Raw genomic sequence first — 22,799 nt, forward strand, 5'->3', positions numbered from 1 at the left:
GGCATATATGTATTGAACCGATCAGTGAACAGAACAAAGCACTATATTCCCTGAAGAGAAAAGCGAATAAGGTATAGATCCTGCTGTGACGTATTTAGACACTACCATCACTGCCACTTTCACCCTAGCTAATAATAGCAGCTAATTTTAATTGAGCACTTTCTCTGTGCCCAGCACTTTTGGAAGAGTTTCTGTGGCACCTGCCTACTTTTTATCTACTGAAATTACCATCACTGTTATCCTTAGTTTGAGATGTGATTCCTCTAAACTGTTCTAAAATGTTTGTACACTTTATGTTGTACATAGCATTCAATTCGCATCAGATTGTTTTTATACACCCTACTTAACAGATAGTGTGGCACTGAGGGACCTGGAGACAGAATAAAATAACGATGATAAGAAAAATGTAGCAAAAATTTAAGAGCTTGGATTATGGTCCAGAGGTTAGAAAAAAAAAAAAAAAAAAGGGCTCAGATGGGTTGTACCACAGTGTAGGCAACCATGGATGAATGGAGCAGCTTCTAGAAGCTGGCAGGGTGAGAGTATTTGTATCTTTAAGAAAAGGCAATTTATAGGTTAAAACTACATAACACTTCTAAGGTCATAAGAAGACTAACACTAATAATACCATACTTTATACATCTCCATCATTGTTTTTACCACTAGAAGAGAGAGGTTTACACACATACACCCACACCTTCCCACCAGAAGGCAGACTATAGTAACTATAAAGCAATTTTACTGTTTTAAGTGAACCATACAACACCAGAGAGAATGGTCTTAAATGGAAGATGCATGGGTGAGCTACCTTAGATATAATAAAGAATTTGTTTTCAGTAAGCTTTCTGAGCACTAAGCTTTGCTAAATACTAAGAGCTGTTGTGCAATCTCTCCCCTGAAAGCTTTGTTTATTAAATGGAATTTTTTCATCAGGAAAGGTTTTAAACAATCCTGCCTAGCTAGAGTAAAATGGCTTAGGTTGATTAAGAAAAGAAAAGAAAAACACGTCTTAAGTAAGTACTTGTGTCGTGGCAGGTTCCATCTATGCCCTTGAAGAGATTAGACCATGAGTGAATGAGATAACCTATCAGGGTCCCTCCCAAATCTGTTTTTGTGATTTCAATAATGACATTCAGTTGGGGGTAAATAGCTGCTGTGAATTACATGTGAGTCTATTGTCTTAATCTTTTGACAAGTGTAGTATACAGACTGCAAATAAAGAAAATAGTATTTTGAACAATGGCATCATGATAAGCAAAAGAGAAATGTCTGGATTATTAGAAAGCATGATCTAGGTAGTTAGGGAAATTATCGGTCATGTTATGATGACTTTTACAAAAAACAGATCTTTTCTTTTGCATTTTTCTACTTTTTTGGTCCAAGTACATTCTAGAGCAAATAGAATTTCATTGTCTCTCTCATTTTGGAGATAACTAGTTCTGAGATGGGCTATTTTGCAGAATAGGAAAAGGAATTACATTTGAATGTTTACTTTTACAAAAATCATAATTTGCCATACTTTAGTAACTTTTAATAAAAAGAACATACCTAGCAAACTGGCCCCGATATACTTACTCAATGTCATTTCCTGCTCTTTTGTTGAAAGTTTGGCTTTCTCCTAAATTTCACTACAACCTCCATCAGTCTTGCCTTTTTGCATCAGCCTGCAATGCCCGTGTTTTTGTTCTCCCTTTAATGAACTCCTACCCATCCTTCAAGTCCCACATAAGATCCCACAACTGCCAGGAAACATTCTTCAAATATTCCAATTCATACTCTTTCTTCATTTAACAATTAAGTGGGTTAAAATTCTAAAATATATGTTAAGAATTATTATTTTATTTTGTTAATTTTAGTTAGTTAACATATAGCATAATATTGGTTTCAGGAGTAGGATTTAGTAATTCATCACTTACATATAAGGAATTCTTTAAATAGCATAGACAAAGTCTAAAAAAATCTTAGCGTCATTTTTAGTAGTTTTGTGGGCAACTATTTCCTTTCCAGCATTAACTTTTATTTTTAATGTTTTATGTTCCTATACAATCCTCATTTTGCAGTAGTATTTTTATATAATCCTCCTTTGAGAATGACCAATTTCCATTTTCACATATGAGGGCTAATAAATGCCTTACAAAGGTTAAGTATAAAGGAATGAAAGTAACCCCACCAAATATTTTTCCATAACTGTGTCACAGAGTATAAAGAAATTCCACTTCCTTTACTAGAATTTATAATTTGGATACATTGGTAACTAAGTGATTTTATGAAGGAGGAAATTGTAAATCACTGTTTGATGGGCTTTTTAAAAGGCTGTTTCATATACTAGATGTTACCAAAGATGCTGATCTGGGATTTATACAAAGCGGGGTAGTGCTTAAAAAGTATTCTTTCACAACACTGAAGAAATAATATCAACCTAAAAATGATGAATTTTATGGGTAACATATTTACGAATAATTTTGGAATTATCTGTGAACAGGCTATTTATGGCTCTCCTAAGTTAAAGAAAGATTCTTTTGTGCCACTGAAATGTAGCTTTTCCCATGTGTTTCTTGTACAGAATGAACACCCAGAAAAGACCAGTTGGCCATAGCACAACACATTCATCCATATATTTACTGATTTCCTACTCTTTGCTAGGTATGAAGATATATAGTTGTGATACAGTATTCAGTAAAATACGATCTCTATTCCCAACTAGTTTATCCTATAGAGCTTAATATACAAATAGACAATGTAAATCACTTATGAACTATGTATGGAGTGCTCCGGAGGCTAATGGAAGACTGGCAAAGGCATATCATGCCTAAATCGAGTCCTAAAAATGAGCAGTCGTTAAGAGTAAGCAGACGAGGAAGGGACGTTGGAGACAAAGGAGAAAGCCATTCGTGGAAGCAGAAGCAATGTACAAAGACTTGGAGGCAAGTAAAGGCTTGACAGGTGTCCAGAATGACATGGAGTTCAGAATCACTGGAGATCGAAACTCAAAAAAGATCTATCACAGGAAAGAAAAGTAAACAGGGCTCAATCACGAAAAGCTTAGTGTACCACGTCAAGAAGGGTGCATTCTCTCTTAAAAGCCATGTATATTTTTCCATTAAAGATTTATCTGGGGGAATGAATGAGTAAGATTTGCATTTTTAATGATCACTCTGCTTATAGTATGACAAGTAGATTGGATTGACAGTAACATATTAGGAGGCTATTGTAATAAAGCAGATGGACCATAAATACATTAGTGGGACCAGAAAGATATAAATTGATTTAAGAAACAATGAATATGTAGTGTTCTTTGGACTTGGTGACCACCTGACTCAATACTATTCTCAGACTCATTCTTCCTCTACATTCAAAATTCCACAAACATGTGAGTAGCTCATAAACTAGTAATATAGGAAAAGGACATGCGATGAAGTTAATCCTGTAACAAGAACAGAACAGACACCAAAAATAAGTTTGATTAAAAAAATGGGTTTTTAAAAATTTCATTTTAATGACACATACTTTTTAACATATAAAATCTCCAGTGAAATAATTTTTCTAGAGCTTACTATTGACTTACAAGGAGTTAATGAAAAAATTATTCTGAAAAATCATATGCCTCTTTTTTTTTTTTAATTGCAGTACTTTCTACAAATACCCAGAGAGACTGGCAAATCTACAAAATGACAGCAAATTAAAGTTACAAAATTAAGCAATCACAGCTATGGTGGTATTTTAATTCTGCCATTCTGCCGTGGTGACCATTCCAGATTCTTTTTAAATAAAAATTGTTAAGACATTTAAAAAGTCTCCTATTTTAGCTGTGAAGAAAGGTTGTACTTTATTTCTCCATATTAAAGAATTTCAAGTTAACCTTTCCCTTACTATAGTTATATAAATTATCTTGACAATGTTTATGAAGAAAACCAGCAATAACATCTATTAGTCGGCATCTTCCCTGAAAGCCAAAAGCATATCAGTTTATATATGCTATAATTTAAAAATTGTCTTAAATGTGGGGTACCTGGATGGCTCAGTCGCTTGAGCTTCTGACTTTGGCTGAGGTCATGATCTCACAGTTCATGGGTTCGGGCCCCGCGTCGGGCTCTGTGCTGACAGCTCAGAGCCTGGACCCTGCTTCGGATTCTGTGTCTCCTTTCTCTGCCCCTCCCCTGCTCACACTCTGTCTCTGTCCCTCAAAAGTGAATGAACGTTAAAAAAAAAATTGTCTTAAATGTGTGTTAAACTTCTTCCAAACACTGACATTGTAGAGAAATCCACACAATGTGTATTTTAAATTTTTAAAAATACTTTAAAAGAAATTTCTATACTGAATATAAGTGTTATCATTTCTAACTAGCTAAATTTCCTATAGATAATAAATGTGGAAACTGAGGTTAAGAAAAATTAAACACAAGTGAAAACGGTCTTTGAATGTGGGCACGTCTCACTCCAGAGCTCATGTCCTTCTCCAGGACACCACATGCTGTTATTGCGCTTATGATTCACATTCGACATTAGAGAGAGTGGGAGAGAGTTTTCCTTAACGTCGACAAACAAACCACGCGTGCAAAATTAAGGAAAGCATTGGCTTAGAGCCTATGTGAAAAACCTGACAGCAATCTCACCGTAAACCCACAGGTTGGCCTATGTGCCAAATGAGCTACTGTCACTCAGGTGGCTTTAATAAATAAAAGTCGCCAGTTAGCATAACCACTATTCTGTGAACAAGGGAGGCGTCTCTTGAGTATTGATTGTGGTGCTCCGTTTTGAGGGGGACATTAACAAAGAGGAGGATGGTCGGAACCCTGACAGTACAGTCAGGATAACCATGGCATGAGAAACGTTCACCCCACACCACAAAAGTACATGATAACTCTCTTTAAACATTTGGAGGTCGGCCAGGACCTAGAATCTTACGGCAGGAGAGGAAAGAACTACAACAAAAAGTGAAAAATACAGGGGTTCCTGGGTGGCTCAGTTGGTTAAGCGTCTGACTCCTGATTTCGGCCCAGGTCATGATCTCATAGTTGTGAGTTCCAGCCCTGAATCAGGCTCCTGGTGACACCTGCTTGGGATTCTCTCTCTCCGCCCCTCCCCTGCTTATGCACTCTCTAACTTAAAAAAAAAGTGGAAAACGCAGTAATATAGATTTGGATTGGGTATGCAAATGCTTTCTCCTCATTAGAATATTCAAAAGTGGAATGGACTTGTGCCTGGCTGGCTCAGTTGGATCTCGTGAGTTTGAGCCCCATGTTGGATGTAGAGATTATTTAAAATAAAAATAAAAATTAAAAAAAAAATGGAATGGACTTCCTTACCAGGTAGCGAATTCCCTTTCCATGAAAATGTACAAATTCAAAATAACGAACTCATCTGACTACCTGTCTGAATGTCACGGCAGAGAAAATACTCTGATGTGGGTAAAATTTCACAAGTATTTTTAAACTCCAGTCTTCTTCTAATCATTGATTTTTATTTTGGTTGGAATAGGTATATGAAATTCTATGCATGTCACATGGGTCTTAACTGCATAAGCGTAATTATTGATTTTTCATATTCCACCAGTAAATTCTCCCTCCTCTCCTCCCTTTCTCCTCATCTTCTCTCCATTTTCTCTCTCCTCTCTCTTGCTCCACTCTTGCTTTCCAGGGCTCTCTACTGTTCTTTCCCTCTGCCTCTCTCCCTCTACTTTCCATCAAACACTTAGCATTGACTATGCATCGGGCACTATTCTAAATGAATTCCAATGGTCCTTCATTTAATCCTTATTGCAATCAGTGACATAGGTGCTATTTATTTTCCATCGATTTGAGTCAGAGAAGGGCTATGTGGCCGGTATCACATTAATAAATTTGTTTCTGTTACATTTGTTTTCCAAACGGTGTTTCAGGGTGGAAAAAATAACAGTGTGCATTTCAACCAATCTGTCTGGAGCAGCCGGGTCTCAGAGTCACAGCCAGATGAAGGCAACGTTTTGGAAAAACATCGTTTACCTATTTTTTTTTAATTGCCGCAGCAGGAAAGATTATAAAATTAAATGAAATAATAAAGTTAGGAATGGACCCACCCCAAATTATTTAGATGCCAAAGTAAGCCAATCCCAGCTGTTATTCCTTACCCTGGCTGCCATCCTCAGCAAGAGCAGTATGGGGGAGTGTGGGCAACCGGCTGCAGCAGCAGCTGGGTCTATTTGTTAGGAGGAAAAAAATAGTCAGTGAAGACAAAGGGAAATTTCAGGGGCTAGCAGTGAATGGAAACTTGGAGCCTGGCTGGGGGAACCTTAGAAGTGAAACGCCATGCTGGAGGCAACAACATTGCAATATTCCACAAGCATTTACAGGCACAGCACTGCCTCCAGCAAGCGCCTTGGCTGGCAAGAGTTTTATTCCACAACAGCAAAACTTCCCAATGATACATTGTGGGTAAATGTCCTCCTATTACAGCATTTTGGACACTGGAAAACAAAGCAACATCAAGATCTGTTCCAACGAGGCAGTGGGTATTTATGAGCAGACTAATAGGACAAATGGCATTCTAATCTAAACAAAATCTATTCCTAATTATTATATGTTCATTTATATAGGCATGCAAATGCCTAGTGAGTGTAAGTATATATTCCAAAACACAACTGCCTACAACAAAATCCTAGTATTCTATTTATTTGACCTCCCTTGAGACCAATATGCTAAAAGGCATCTAATGTGTTTCTGAGTGATTACTGCCTTATTTGTGTGTAGACTTTCTCATTGTTATTAATTTCCTAATCTTTCATTTCTATTCTTGTCTAATTTTATTGATTTTAAGCCTTAGAGACTTCTCTTTTTTTTTCCCCCTCCAGATATGAAAATTTTTTTCTACAATCTTAAAATACATCAGACTTCAGTTTGGGCATACATATTTTGGAGCAAGTAAAAAACATTTGGCAAAAAAATCTGTCAAAAGCAGTGCCCAGTACATAACTTTTATCTTATTTCTGAGAAATATAATGACAAAGATATAATTATATTCTTTTAATTATAAGCATAATTAACTTAACTGTAATATTTTTCTTCTTGCTACGGTTATCTAAATATTACAAGGGAATTCTGCTTTGGGAAATTACTAGAAAATCAAAGCATATTAATGTGTTGAAGTTTAAACATTAACTTCTCATAATTGTAACAATGTAGTAACAAAATTGATTTTTTGGGTGGCTTGTAATACCATTCCAGTATTTTATAGTCCTAGCTTCTTTCTTCTTTCTTCATTCTAGACAGATTAAAAAGAACTATTAACTTGTCCCTTATGAACAAGAAGATGCAATTATATGGATAATTGAGTACACCAACTAAAATGATAACATTTGACTTTGGAAAAAAGGTTTTTTTTTCTGTTTAATTTAAATTTTAAACATGGGTGGGATGGCTATTCTAAGAATACACCATATGGTTAACTCAAGTTTAAGCAGACCCTTAAATTGTCAGCAAGCTCAATATTCTAGTACTCATTCCAAGCAATTGTAAAGTTATCTGTCACATAATCACTCATCTGACCGGAAATATGTGTAGCATTTATGCATCATGATAATGTTGAACTTGAAGTTTTTTTCCCTTCCTTTTTTTTGCTTTCTGTTTTTGCTTTTGATAAGGAAAAATAGCTATATCAGTTTCATCAATAATGACAGAGCTATTTCAAAAGGAATCACTTTTATTTTCTGTACTTTACACATTTTACTTTAAAAGTATATTATTTTTACCTTGCTCAAAGTGATCAAAATGATCCTACCTTCTATATATTTATTTGACAACTTGACTTTGGTTTCTAAAAATAAGATAATCAGGTGCTTCCTGTTTCCATATTTATTTACTCCTTATAGTAGAAAGGGACAATGACAAAATGTGTGCTTTCTCCTGAATTAACTTCACTTTTAACCTTTCTGTTTATGTCCATTAATTTCTGCTTTCACATTAGATGTATTATATTGGAGTAATTAGTATGGTGTTAAAAAAAACAACTCAAGTATACAATGATTTCAAAACATATTGTCAATTTTTGTAAGATAAAATCTTAAGGCAAATTTTTCATTGGTTCTTTCTCAATTAACTTGGGCTGGGAAATAAATTGAAAATAACTTGCATAAGCTAATTTAATTATAAAACTTGTACAGAGTGCTTATTCTTCTCACTACATTATTGCCTATAGCCATGCTTTTAGAGCAATAAATGCATGAAACAAAAGCAACATAGTCAAAATATTCATAAATCTTCCTTTCCACAGAGATGAACTGATAAAAACAAAAAACTATTCTTGCTTTTGTTCATTTAGAATATTCTTTGGAAACAAAGGTGTTGAATAAGTTACTACCCTTTTATAGCCTTGCCTTTTTCTGCTTTGTGGCTGATTTCATGCCTTAGTTCTTTGTCTCTCTTCATAGTTCATCATTCTAGAAATGAATCCGCTGCTACACTGGACACTGGAGATCATGACTGAAGCAAACGGAAAGGTGCTTGAAATGTGACATCTATCATGTAACGGCCCAGATGAATTCAAACCACCTCTGCCAAAGCCTTAAACTGTACCTTCCAATAATATACAGATATTTCCTGAATAATTTAAAAGCAGTTCTGGATTTCTCTTCAAAGCTTTCGTAACAGAAGACCTGAAGCCAAAGTGGGACCTAACATTTTGGAGCAGGGATAGAAGAGAATTATTCTCATCGTTTTTCCTGACTTCTCGAATGCTCCTCCTGCGAGGCCTATCATCTCATTTTGTGCCACCTGTATTAGGAACCTATTTAGATGTGGCATCCAGCTGAAGAATTCAGATTGGTAACATTAAAGTGAATAAATCTAACACTTACATTCATACATTAAATGCAACAGATGTAATAAATTTATCAAGTACATAAACCACATTAGCTTCTAAGGATTCAAACAATAAAACAATAAACCTGCCTTCAAAAATTTCAAAATTTACCTGTGAATTTGTATTAATCATATTACTCAAACAAGAAAAGTGAGAATGACTTAAAGTCATATTGAAATGGGGGCGATTTGATTGACCATGAACACAGAGCATTTGTCATACTATTGTGTGTAGGAAAGCTATGAACACAGTGGGATTCAGTTACTTAGCTATCCAAGGGCAGCCGTGTTTGTAGGAGGACACAGGGCATTACATGCAGTAGGATGGCAGTCGGAGGGAGGCAGGGATGGTGGCAAGATGGGATTGGACCTGGATGATTTGCTCCATGCTTCTTGCCTAGACTTCTCATCCCCAAGACTGTGCTCTGGTTCTTTCCAACTCCATGCTTCCACAAGCTCTTTGTGTTAACTTCAAGTATAGAAAAAAATCCTGCTTTATCACGACTTGTCTCTTCTTACAACTAGACCTTACGGCTTCACAGGAATACTGTTTGAGTAGAGGTGCTGTGTGTGTGTGTGTGTGTGTGTGTGTGTGTGTGCGTTTAATAAACTTCTTACTTTAGAATAGTTTTAGATTTACAGGAAAGTTGTAAAGATAGTGAAGGGAGTCCTCATAAAGCTACACCCAATTTCCCTATTATTAACACCTTACATTAGTATGGTACTTGGTCACAGTTAATAAGCCAATATGGATCCATTATTATTAACTAAAATAAGTTTTACTTTTAATGTTTCCAGGATCCCATCCAGGAAATGCATCGCACTTACAAAGCTGTGTTTTTTTAATTATTCTTTTTATTTTTAATTATTTTAATGTTATTTTTGAGAGAGAGAGAGACAGACAGACAGATAGAGCACAAGCCAGGGAAGGGCAGAGAGAGAAGGAGATGCACAATCCAAAGCAGACTTCAGGCTGTGAGCTGTCAGCACAGAGCCCGACACAGGGCTCGAACTCCTGGGATTATGACCTGAGCCGAAGTCGGACACTTAACTGAGCCACCCAGGCGCCCTGTGTGTTTTTTATTCTTAAATCCCTAGCATGATGATCAGTCTCTAAAGATGGAAGAAGCTCACCAACTAGTCATGGAATAAGTGAATGACTGAATAAACAAATATTTCTTAAGAAGATACAGAAGCTTCTGAGTCCCTGAAGGAAAAGATCAGGATGTATAACAACAACAACAACAACAACAACAAAAAAAAAAAAAATAAATAAAAGAAGTGGACCTAATTTCATTAGTCCGAGAAAATATTTCACTGAGAGACGGAGGAGTTCTGGAATCTTATAAACTGCTTTTCCATAATCCACCAATATTCAAGGTTTTCTCATCTGAACTCAGTGATAGCATGACGTGTCCTAATTTACACCATCAATAATCATTAAAAACAGATTTCATTTACATGTTAAATTATTACCCATATGTCATCTAGTAAAAAAAAAATAATAGGTAGAAAATGGTATAGTATATAATAGACACTCAGGAATTTAAGTATATTTATTAGGATCAAGGGTGTGGTTTGGAAATTTGAATAAACAACACCCCGAACGAAGGCAATGGACCTAAAGGGGAAAAAATGAAAAAGGTAACATAAAAGTGAGGCTCCCCTGGAGCCTCATCCCAAACACTTAGCCCAGCGTTTCTCATGCTCCAGTGTGCATGAAGTCACCTGCAGGACTTAAAACACAGCTTCCTAAGCGCCAGAATCACTGATGAAGAAGCTCCCAGGAGAGCTGGTGCTGCCAGTCTCTGACACTTTTCATAGCACCCCAGTGTCTATCTCCTCCGGATCCTAGCTTGGAAGAGGAACAGAAGAAAATCCCAAGCAGCTTCATCTCCTCTGCAATGAAATTCAACTAAGCCTTCTGTCACGCAAATTTTTTAGCAGTAGCTCTATCTCTTCAAAAAAATTAAAGAAGCCTTTATGATTTTGTCATTTTGACCGTAACATGGAAGCCAACGACAATAATAAAAAGTTTTGTTTTGTTTTTATCCCCTAGATGGTCAACACCCAGCCTGTAATTACTGGCTTTAGGAATGATCTGGTAAGTCATTTTATTCTATTCACAAGAGTCCTATCAAAAATATTTTTAAAAATTAAAAAAATTAAATGTTCCTTGCCCTCAAAAATCATAAAATGTTTAAAGACAATTCAATAGACAATATTTTAAGGCACAACAACAAAATGTACGTTTCCATGATACATGTACGTATTCTACAATATTGTATGAGATAGTGTTCATCAGTCCCTTTATACTTGTGAGGAAGCTAACCCTTCGAAGTTCAATGATTTAGCAAGAATAACACAGCGTCAAATAGGATATACGTACTAAACATTCAGACTCAGGATTTTCAAATCGTGAGTCCTTACTTATTCTTTCCACCAGAACATAGTGTTTCCTAATAGGAATTTTTAAAGTATTTTGGAGAAGTTCTACACACTGGGAGGTCTAGTAAGGGAAGGAAAAGAGTCCTAGAATTTTAGAATTGGAAAGGATCTCAGGAATCACATGATGCATAACAAACTTTTGGAGTCGGGCTTAGGAAAAAAGCCATCAGGAGGCATGAATAGCTATGTGCAATGCTGTCAGCACATTTCCTCTTTGATTTTAGTTCTATAGCGCATCTTGAGCTTTGAATTTAAAGCCCTCTTCGTTTCCCATCATTTCCGGGAAGGGAATTGGTCAGAGGGGAAAAGGTCAGCGTCCCTAGCTGCCCTCTACTTTCTGCCTCTTTTATTCCCATTTTCTTTGCTGCTTTGCTGCTTTGCTTCTGGTTCTGGAATTAGTTTGGCTACCTAAACCCACCACTGAGACTTATTCTTAGGGACGCTGCTCCCCTTGCTCTATCTTGTGAATAAAACCCTCTTTTTATTCTGGTTCCAATGAATTAAAACTTAAAACTCAGAGAAAATGAACTGAAATGGCCTAGAAATAGATGGGCTTAACATGAAGAATATCCTAACTTACACTTAACCCAAGCCTAGCCAAGGTGTAGAGCCGGGGCATGGTCCCTCCTTCCAGGTACCCTAATTCCTTCCTGCTCCAGTCCCCACAGCCTTTACATGACTGGCAGCATGAGCTGTCCATTAGAAACACAGGTGAGACTCAGGGAGCCTGGGTCGCTCTGTCGGCTAAGCGTCCGACTTCGGCTCAGGTCATGATATCAAGGTCTGTGAGTTCGAGCCCCGCGTCCAGCTCTGTGCCGACAGCTCAGAGCCTGGAGCCTGCTTCAGATTCTGTGACTTCCTCTCTCTCTGCCCCTCCCCCACTCACACTCTGTCTCTGTCTCTCTAAAGAATAAATAAAAAACGTTAAGAAGAAAAAAAAAAAAGAAACACAGGCGAGACAAAGAGGGTGAGTCGTCCAGGTGGCTAGTAAGTAACTTATTTCCTAAGTCATGAATTTCACCAACTTTTGAATGCCTAATGAGTATAATTAACCTTTGTTGTTTAATTCAAAGGTCTTCTGTTGATTAAATTAGAGAATACAAATGAAACAAATATTGAAGATAAACTGAGGACCAATAAATATACACCATTCACCAGAAATATGTTTTCATTCTACTTTTGGGCTAAGATGAGGGTGAAATAAAAATATCTACCTGGAACAAAAGCAGAGGAGGAGGAAAAAAGGGAGAGAGGGGTGGTGATAGCAACACAGGGGGTAATCAAAGAATGAAGTGGTAAGAGAAAAAAAGGGAGGTGTCTGGTGATCACCCAGGAAAGACAAATGCAGCAAAAAGTAGAGTAAAGAAGAAGACGTGGGAGAAGTGGGAGGAAGAAGAGGTGGAGGAAGAAGAGGAGGAAAAGGAGAAGGAGAAGCAGAAGCAGAAACAGAAGCAGGAGCTGCTGCTTGGTTATAAATGAGCAAATATGGCTAACATGTCTGGAGGCCCTGGTTGCTTCACTACAATGCAGCCCCGAGAGGCCTGAGGGTGACTGGGGAGAGAAAGCCCTAGCCTTGCTCCTAATGCATGCCTCACCGAAGGAGCCATAAACAGTTCTTCAGGATTCCTTTGTCTCCTTGGTGTTCCTCATGCCAACCTCCATCAGACTCTCCTTTACAAAACACGACTCTAAATCGTTTTGTTTCATTTATATACCCACTCAATGCTCACTATTGAACACCTACTAAGAGGTCAGGAGCGGTGCCCCAGCCCAGTTATCGTACCTGTTTGTCCAAGGGAAGATAGAATGGAAAGCTTTCTTTCACTTTCAAAGCAAACAATACATGCTAGGCTGTATTGTTTAACTTTTTTGTTAACCTGTTTTGTTTAACTTTTGACTGTGTGGTTCGGTCCTGGTAATATTAGTTCTATGTGCTTTACAAAGCTGGGTCTACAATAACCTTTGTTAGTAACTTTTGTTTATGCTGTGGCTTTGGTCTGCTATCTCCAAGGTACCAATCAGAAAAGTTGCAACTTTCCTTTTCCTTGAAGTTCCAACTTCCTAATTAAGGATAAGTTAATTCCTTATACTATCAAAAAATAAATACATCTACAGTGACTTACAAACACGAGAGACCCCAAAATCCCTTGTTCCTTCTAGTCATCTACTCCTATAAGAGCTGGATTTCATGAAATAAAATCTTGGCTTGCAAGTAAAAAACTCTAGTGATTAAGGATCCTCCCTTATTTTAAGTTATAAGTTAATAATTAACTCATGATTGCTTTTAGAATTTAAAAAAAAAAAAAAAGGAACCAGGGTAGGCTAATTCTCACTGAACCTCTGATTCATTGAATAACCTCTGAAAAGAAGTATTTGCTGCGCTAATTTGCATGATCTCATGTAATTCTTTCAGGATATTGCAAGTTACACATTACCCCATTTTACAGATGAGGAAATTCATAGTCAGAAAAGAAAGTAACTTGGGATCATACAGCCAGAAGCAAGATTCATATTAGGTATGCCTCCTTCAAAGTCTACAGAGATTTTAGGCCACTGAAGACACAATGTGAGACAGTTTTGCAATACCTGGGCCTAAACCACTCTTCTGTGTGTACTGTGCCAAGGCCATAAGCTGAGTCCTCAAACAGAGAGCAACAATGGCTGAGAGTTTACTTACCAGGAACAGATATCAAGCAAATCATGGATTTCTCCTTTTCATTTCCACACTAGCTGTGGAGGCAAGATTACCAGGGCAATGGGGCCATTTGGTGGGCATGCCATGAACCAGGTATTAGAACTAAAGAAGGCTGAAAATTTCCTGAGTAATCAGTTGCCTTGGCCAACCCTAGGGCCATATGAAGTCAAGTTATTAGTTCTTCAGACTTTCTGTTCTTGAAATCAGCACATTCTTTGACAGAAAGTGTTCTCTCAATATCAGAGACTAAAACACTCTGCTCAAATGTGGTATTCACATATCTTTTCATTCATAGTCTAGAAAATCCAACCTATAAAATACCCAGTCTTGTCACTGTCATCCATATCATGAGTACAAAGAATAATGCTTGCTTAAGTCCAAGAAATAACTCATGACATTGATAGTTTCTCTTATGCTTCAAATGTTATTTAAAACCATGCTGTGAAAAAATCATTATTAAAATAACCATAATCCTTTGTATAATTTATATAATATTCTTCAGTGTCAGATGTTGGGCTGAAGACTATTACCAACATTTAGCCCTGTGTATTGAAACTAAGAAAATAATCTAAATCTTCACTGTGCACTTTTTGGAAAGTGTTTTAATGGTATAATTTTACTTTTGTTTTGTTTTAAATTCTCCGCGACTGAACTTAGAAGACCACTTTAACACTGCAGTGGCTATGTATAAAGGGGCATGCATGCATGCAAAGTGCCATTTCTGGATTCCTGCAGACTAAATTCCTCTACTAAGCCACAGAAGAGTTTTACACACAAAGATAAAGGAGTAAATCTTTGCGCGCTCTCCCACTAAGAACTCCCAATGATGATTCCAGTAGATATCTTTGATGAAATAAAACTGACTCTGCAGATTGCTAACAATAATAATTTTCACCAGCAATGACCAACTTGATGTTCGGTTCTTTATTATGTTGTCATAATAGAACTGAGGCCATCAAGTTGATCTCATCCCAGAGAGACCCTCTCTATGAAATAGTCTGAGGCTACAGGACAACTCTGACATAGACAGCAAAGTGACAATATGGCAACAGATTTTTGAAAGAATATTCCATTGGGACCACATGCCCACTGCATATATTTAAGAGTCAAGAACAAGTATCAGTTCTATATCACGTATAGGACACTCTCTTTATAAAGACTTGAGAAACAATTTTACTCAACTATGTTATTTTTCAGTCCAAAATTGGCCCAGTTCATTTACAAATTCCATTTACTTCTCATGCTAACTCTGACCTCCCTTCGCCCTATCTCTATATTAAAGCACAACGGCTTTACCAATGTAACACCCAATATCCAGGTAAGAAGTAAATAATTCATATTCATTCAGGGACTTCAATATATCCATATGCATTTCTGTGATATGTGAGCAGTATCTGTCTATCACAAATATCAAAACTACAAAGGATAGCACCATCTAAAATCCTTACACAGACTTCACCTACAGAAAATATATTCTGGGTAAACCAAACTCAACAAAACATACTGTCATTCCTTTCATCTTACCCAGTACTTTTAATTTCACACAAACTATTTCTTAATAAATCTACCACTTAATTCTCACCGACTCTCCCTGCGGGAGAACTGGCACGAGGTTTGTATTTACTCCTGGGTCCTATTTAGCAACTTTCTTCATGAATCATGCCTTATGACCACTTTTTATTTATTAACCACACAGGGATATGTGACTAATGTCACTATTGATAATACTTTGTTACTGGCTGAAAAACCAAAGCTATGAGCTGGGTCAGGAAAAACTGGCTCAGCCACTGCCTCTTTTTTGTATTTGCTCTGGATATGAAATGAATACAGCCTCCAGGATGATCATTTAAAACATTTCATTTTTGTTATGCTCTTCTACAATTCTATCTCAATTTTCTTTCACATAAGCTAGAAAAAGAATCAGAAAGGTGTGGTGTGAGGTGAATATGTGTAATAAATAGATATACTACGTACACGCCAATAGCAAAACTATTGGCCATGAATCTTGTAAAAATGCACAGATGCGACCATCTTCTAAATTATTATAACTAGAGATCAAAGGTATGGAAGACGGGATTTGGAGTGAATGCAACCTATCATGATAAACCGTATATTTTATGCTAATTAAGACCAACTTCTTCTTTCTTCTGTGTTAACATCATCCTAGCATTTATTGATATCCAAACTCATGCCATTCCCCAAGATTTTTCTCCTTAGGACATGTTTCCATCTAACCTTCATTTATATCAGCCTTCACAAAACATTGATAAAATAATTTTTAGGTTATAAGGTACTTTCACAGTTTCGTCGTTCCATTTGATTCTCTCAAAAACCCAGTAAGATATACAGCGAAAGCACCATTACCATCCCTATTTTCAAATTAAGGAGACTGAGGCACAGAAAGTTACCATTAGTATAAGTGGAAGGAGAGACCTCTGACTCTACATCTGAAGCTATGACAACTCTGTATTTAATTGGTTATAATATCAAAATACAGATAGACTAACACTCTTTATCCCACTTTTTTATATGGATAGATATATATTCAATGCTCAAATCTACATTTATAACATCAACATCTGCTAGGAACGATCTTCGGCCATATTTATGCCTTCACTTCTGTATCTCCTCACCAAACATCCTCTGATTACACAGCCATTCTCCTTGGCTTCTGTGACTGTGTCACTCTTTATTGGGTCTTTGAATACCTACCCCATCTGCCAAGCTCCCTTGACTGAATTTCTGGGGTTTTCCATGTACGTTGGGATTTCTTCTTCGACATGGGGCTTTGCTCATTTGTTTTTTCTTCTTTGACCTCCATAAGCAAGAAGGTTATTTTTGCCTTCCCTGTAACCCCATTAATGCAGGATGGTGAGAGATAAGGAGAGAACAGACATCGACAGAGGGCAGAGGCTGCATCTAGCAGGACTCTTCTCCCTTTATTCTCTTTCCTTCACTTCTGTCATGAGAATCAGAGCTATTTTTCAAGGAAATCCTTGGGTAGAATATTATAAACGTGCAATAATCACACCAATATTATCCTCTTTAGAGTACTGGCTATAAAGTTGGCCTGGTACCGTTAATCTCAACTCAAATCTTGACTGAAAAGTCTTACAAAGCAGAACAGCAACTTGCTATAATTTTATTTGTTAACACAATTTATCTTACACCTGTAGAACACATTAAAGATACAGGCATTGCCTCAACAAGAGTAAATGTGTCATCACTTAATCCACTAAGCTTGCTTCTCAGGGAGAAATTCAATATTTTCCCACTGCAGGTGGAGCGCAGTGGGAAATCAGCAAGAAGATGCTCTATATCTGATACCAATTTTCTACCTTGTCTCACTCCCTCTCTGCCTTTTCCCCCTTTTAGCTCTAATGATCTCTCCTCCTCTTAAACACTGTTTAAGGACATGCCACATCCAAAGATAGAGGATAGGGGAAAAGGGAAAGTCATTGGCATTTTATGTAATTCAGCTCAAACTTTTTATATGATGCTGCAACTTCTACCTCTTTTTGGGGAAGAGACATTAGACTTGTGGTCTCAGGTGCCATCTTGATAACGAAGGAGGTAAGAAAAATATTTGTCTTTCTCCCATAGGACATAAACCACCACTATGAAATGAATCCCTGGAATAATCCAGTAGGTCACCTCTAGAGAGCCCTCGAGATTTATCTGCTGGGGGTCAGGCGGCAGTTCAGAGGTGTTACAGTATTTATATACAGCACTGTTTATATTTTGAAGGACCATGTACTCACAGTATCAATCAACTAATTGATCCATTAGTAAAATTGTAGCATTTCTGGTATCATTTAAGGTAGCAAAAGATTATACTCTGAAATACCCCACCCTTAGTTTTTGGATACCTCTAAAACGTCCACTGAATTTCAGAGTGTAAAGAGTGTAAAGGCTGTTTAGAGTGTGAAGAGTAGATGGGGCTAAATATTCCTGCTCCAGCAGTCCTTCCCTTGCACTGAGTCACCTGCAGTGCCTACATTTGCTGCTTCTGGTTGGATCTCCGTGGTGACCTCTCAGCTGATTTTGCTGGCTAACATGCAAAAGTGAGAACAGTCTATTTTCAGGTGACTGTATATCGTCTTTGTAGAAAAGCACAACATTGTGCATTTCAGCTAGTGCCATCACATCAAAAGGTTAAGAAAAACCAAAGGGAAATTTTGTGGTACTTTTCAGTCTAGAGTCCACATAGATAGAAGTTCTACTCCCCACATCATCTAACACAACCCAAAAAATCCATTCCAGATTCCTCTGATTAAGAGAGGTAGTGGGGGGGAAAAAAGATGTAGTCAAGGTGAGTCTGAAAACAATAATATGCATAGCATTTAGTTGCATTGGAGAGTTTGGGTATGCTTTGACCAGATTACAAACTCTCTAATGAAATGTTAATATGATATAGCTTCAAAAATATACTGATAGTGAACTACTGAAAACAAGTACCTAATAATGAGGTATAAAGGGTTGATACCAGGTGTAGTTAGAAGAGTGGCTCACCAAAACTGGCAGCTTATCCACTTGGCTACACAAGAAAAACCACCCATTTATTACATTCTTCTCCTGACATCCTTCTTTGTCCATAATTCATCACATCAAATTTTTTACATTTTGATACATTCGATCAAGCTTCTTAGAAATATGCATTTTGATACACACCATGATACGTCATCCCAATTCAAATAATTTGTGCTAATGTTAGGTACTGTATTTTAAATCCTTTACAGATACACTGTCCATGTGTCTCTTAAACTCATGTTATCTACCGGGGAGTACAGTAGGAAAACTATTTAAACGAAGAAAGTATTCATAGCTTGTTAACTAGTCTAAAAATGAGAAATTTCTATGGTCCAAATCAGCGGATGACTGTCCAATAAAAATAAACAAACAAAAAAAAAAGGTCAATCATGACATCTAAATTTGAGGCTTCCCTTTGTGTTTCTCCCTCTGGTAAAGATTACACCTATACTTTAAAAATACAGGTTTCTGTAACCGGGACAATTTAAAATCTTACACAATGGAAAAGTGGTTCTTATGTAATTGTTGTTACTACAACTGTTATCTGTCTTAGTGACTAATGACAGATAATAAATACTTCGTTGTAGAAAATTTATTCCAAATTACATTTGGGTCAGCAGTCACTTTCTCAATGTGTGGGTTTTGTTTGCTGTTTGTTTGTTTGTTTACAGAAGAATCACCAAATCTATTCATGACTGGCTTTTACTGGTCCTGATGCAAAAGCTATCTTTTGATCATTTATTTATGACCAAATGCTGCTTTACAAGACATAGCTCAGAATAAAATATTTAAGCACTTTCTCCTAGATCTTCAGTTAAGCAATATGAATTTACACAAAAAGAATCAATGCTAGTGAATAGTATCCTGATACTTGAATCGATATAAATCAGCTTACAAGGATTGTTAATAAACGCTGAACATTTTTTTTGCCAGACATAAAAGAAATTCTAATAATCAGTTCAACTAAAAAGCTAATTTATATCAGTCGTTAGTCATTTTAATTACACGGTGATGACTTTGTCATCATGGGCAAGAAATCATTTTGCTTCTCAGGAATTTCATTTTCCCCTCCTCCTCTCATCCCCATTGTGGACAACACCAAACCTATACTGCACCTCTCTCTGAAGCCCTTCTCCAACATCCGTGTTTCCCATCATGCATAAATTGGTATTCAAATACCTACTGCTAACTTGGATTCAGCCCCTCCAGGCTATTTACAACCTGCTTCCTGTCCTCTTCTGTTGTGTCTGCTAGTGAGTGAACTTCTCATTAATAAAACCTAATATTTACAAGACAAAAATAACATCTCCAAGTTGGCATGCAATTTTGCACTATTCTCAGATGCGGTGAGTATGACATGCTAATCAGAGGCACTTAGAGTCTTAGGTCAGTTTGGCAATAATGTTTTTCAGCTGCATTTTAAGGGTCTGTGAAGAGCAAAGATCTAGGTTAAAGGACTTTAATTTTTTTCTCTCTCTTTTTAACAAAAGGATCTAAAAAGGTGACCTACCTTTATGTGACAGACGTAGGCGGGGGTGAGGGGTATCTGCCGTGTGCCCTCCCGTCCAAAGCTCCAGTAAGTAACCCCACAGGAGCCAGGTGACCAGGTTCGCGGCCGATGCCATGCTGCCTGCTCACCGGGCAAGCCCTCCGATCCGCACTTGAAGGCGGGTCTGAGTTTTACTTAGGACTCCCCTCCAGGGGCAGCGCGTGAGAGGCTTTGTCACAAATCGAACGCGTTGTCATCAGAAAGCACGGTCCCAAAGTGCCATTTGCCAGGCTGTATTTGGCTATGTAAGACCTTTCTTCCCGAGGACAGTTGTTTATAAGCCGGGAGCAGGAGGACATTCCAAGGAGTGAGTCTTTCGAGCCATGTCCTGTCCAGAGCTCTCTTCAGTAACTGTGCGGGTAGACTCGGGAGGAAACTGTGGGGTTTTTTTTTTTAGTCACTTCTGCAAGCGGTTCATTGAGGAAAAAAAAAAAAAAAAAAAAAAAGCCCTGAGCACACGCACTGCCTTCCCCCCGTGGAGCTCTTCTCTTCTGGCTCCTTGAAGCCTCTCCGAAGTCAGCCTCTTGCACTGACTTGCCAAACAGCTAGTTTTAATTCACCTTTCACCTTGCTAATTAAAAACAAGAAGTGCCATTCCCTCCAGGAGTTGCAGGATCCACCCAGCAGGGATGCGTTCTGTCAGCGAGCTGTGTTTACAGGGAAAGTTCAGGCAGGGTTGAGCTGTTTCTAGGAAGTGTTTCTGGTCCACGTGCCCTGCTCCCACCCGCCCTCCCAGTATTACTGGCCCCACGTCACTCAGCGCAGGAGACAAGTCCGCGCTTTGATGGGGAGCGGGGATCAGGGGGGAGAACGGGATATAATAGGCTGATTATTGAAGTACATACAACAGAAGAGGATGGAGCCTCAGGAAGGGCTTTTAAATGCTCGCTCACCAAGATTAACCCTTGAACACACGCAGATTCAGTTTAAATAATGGATGTGTCACCATCCAGCACCCACATTGATTTTTCTTCAGTTTCTGCTGAAATTGTATTTTTTTTCACATTTATGGCTTTTTTTAATTGATTACATCTTACTAATGTATTTTCAACTCTCGTATGTTTCTTGTATGTTTCAAGAGCCGGAAAAACATGTCATCTGTGATTGTTTCATCTGTTAATGTGTTACTACTAACAAATTATTTTACCTAGGCGAATTCTTCAAACCTATTAAAAGCAAAACCTTTTTTTTTTTTAAAGCAAACCATAAATTTCAGCCCAAGTTTAAGAATACATTTTGAAGTAATTTTCTCCTAGATATGGTAACTATGGAAAAGTTGAGGTTTTCTATAGGACACATCCCAGTAAAGCAGGTATTAGAAAGCACAGGATGTGAAACACGTTAGGATTCCACTGCTATGCACTTTCTGAGTTTATTTTCCAAGAACTATGTTTGTGTAAATAAGCTTAACACAATAGGTCAACTTTACAATCTACTTTCAATCAATCTCAAAAACTAAACCAAACACTCTGCAGCGGTTGGCATGGAAATGAATGTTCCTATTTGAAGATACCAATAAACTTGAATAGGTATTTCATTTGATACTTGAGAGTTAAATGGTAAACAAACGATTTCAGCTATGATAACTTTTCTTAATTCTGTTTTTAAATGGTACTGTTAAGGGCACTTCTTGAGAATTATGTTCTTAAAATCATGTAATTATAACAAATAGATAACGCAGGTTACCCTGATACTTTGCGATACAGGCAAATGTAGAACCAGGCGTTATCTACCCATTTTCCTAAACTTGACATGTACTATTACAAGCAGAGTATATTTAGTAAAATGTAAATGTCACTGGATATTATAAATAATTAGATTTCCAAGGGCTACAAAAGATAACAAACTCTAAACATTATTTAACAGTAGAGCAACATGAAGTATTTAGAGACTTTTAACCTGGGGTGGTCTCTGTAGGCACATGCATATTTTAAAAGCCAGTCTGATGAGCCACAGACCTAAAGGTAACTCTAAGGGTGATATAATGTACCTCTGGAATCCTCTTTTACTCTCTTCCAGAATTGAAGTAACTAGGAAGTAAATAGCAGCTTTTATATGTGTTATCTAATGGTGGGATTCCAGGAAAAGTAAAAGTAGTGTGTATAACTTTTATCATAAATACATGGTTAGTCTTATACAACTGATTTTCCACACAAGATTGTGCAGTGCCTGTTCTAACTCTATGATGGAGCTGAGGCAAGGTAAGGCATTATAACAATTTCATTAGGGTATGAAATTCGTATCATTAATGTCCTTGAGACAATAAATGTTATGAATGTAAATTACATAAGTACCAGCTACATGCAAAGACTCATCTTCAGTGTTACCATCCTTCAGATTACGTTAGGGTATTTTGAAGTACGTCCCAGAATAACGAACTCCTGTGGATTTCTCAAAATGTGCTCTGGTTTATCCTTCGGTTATCAGTGAATGCCATTGCTCATTCCCTTTAACTCCTCTGTGTGTCCTTCTACGTTTCTTTCTAGTCTATAATCTAAAGATGATGCCAAAATTAAAAAAAAGACTATTAAAAATACTAAAAATCCAGAACTAACCATTGCCTCGGCTGCTCTCATGTGGTTTTATCAATGGAATGAAGAGTCTTTGAGAACAAATCCATCATTTGCCTCATAAAATAAAACAGGAAGAACCCTCCGGGGCAGAGTAACCTTATTATTTATCGTCCAAATGAGAAATGTTTTAAGGGTAAAAGAGTCTTCTGTTAATAATCACATATGGGGGCGCC

General features: G+C 37.3%; 1 protein-coding gene across 2 annotated transcripts in view; it reads right to left on the reverse strand.

Moving 5' to 3' along the window:
• Positions 1-20,735, reverse strand: part of SEMA3E (semaphorin 3E) — a 239,088-nt gene extending 218,353 nt beyond the window's left edge. The window contains exon 1 of one of the 2 annotated variants that reach the window (XM_045052316.1): positions 20,015-20,735. In XM_045052316.1, the coding sequence (XP_044908251.1) occupies positions 20,015-20,129 (115 nt within the window). In that variant the 5' untranslated portion in view covers positions 20,130-20,735. The remainder of the gene's footprint in view (positions 1-20,014) is intronic. The other variant, XM_011280354.4, reaches the window with a different exon arrangement.
• Positions 20,736-22,799: the final 2,064 nt, after the last annotated feature.

Source organism: Felis catus, chromosome A2 (assembly GCF_018350175.1).
Source record: "Felis catus isolate Fca126 chromosome A2, F.catus_Fca126_mat1.0, whole genome shotgun sequence".
NCBI classification, from domain to species: Eukaryota; Metazoa; Chordata; class Mammalia; order Carnivora; family Felidae; genus Felis; species Felis catus.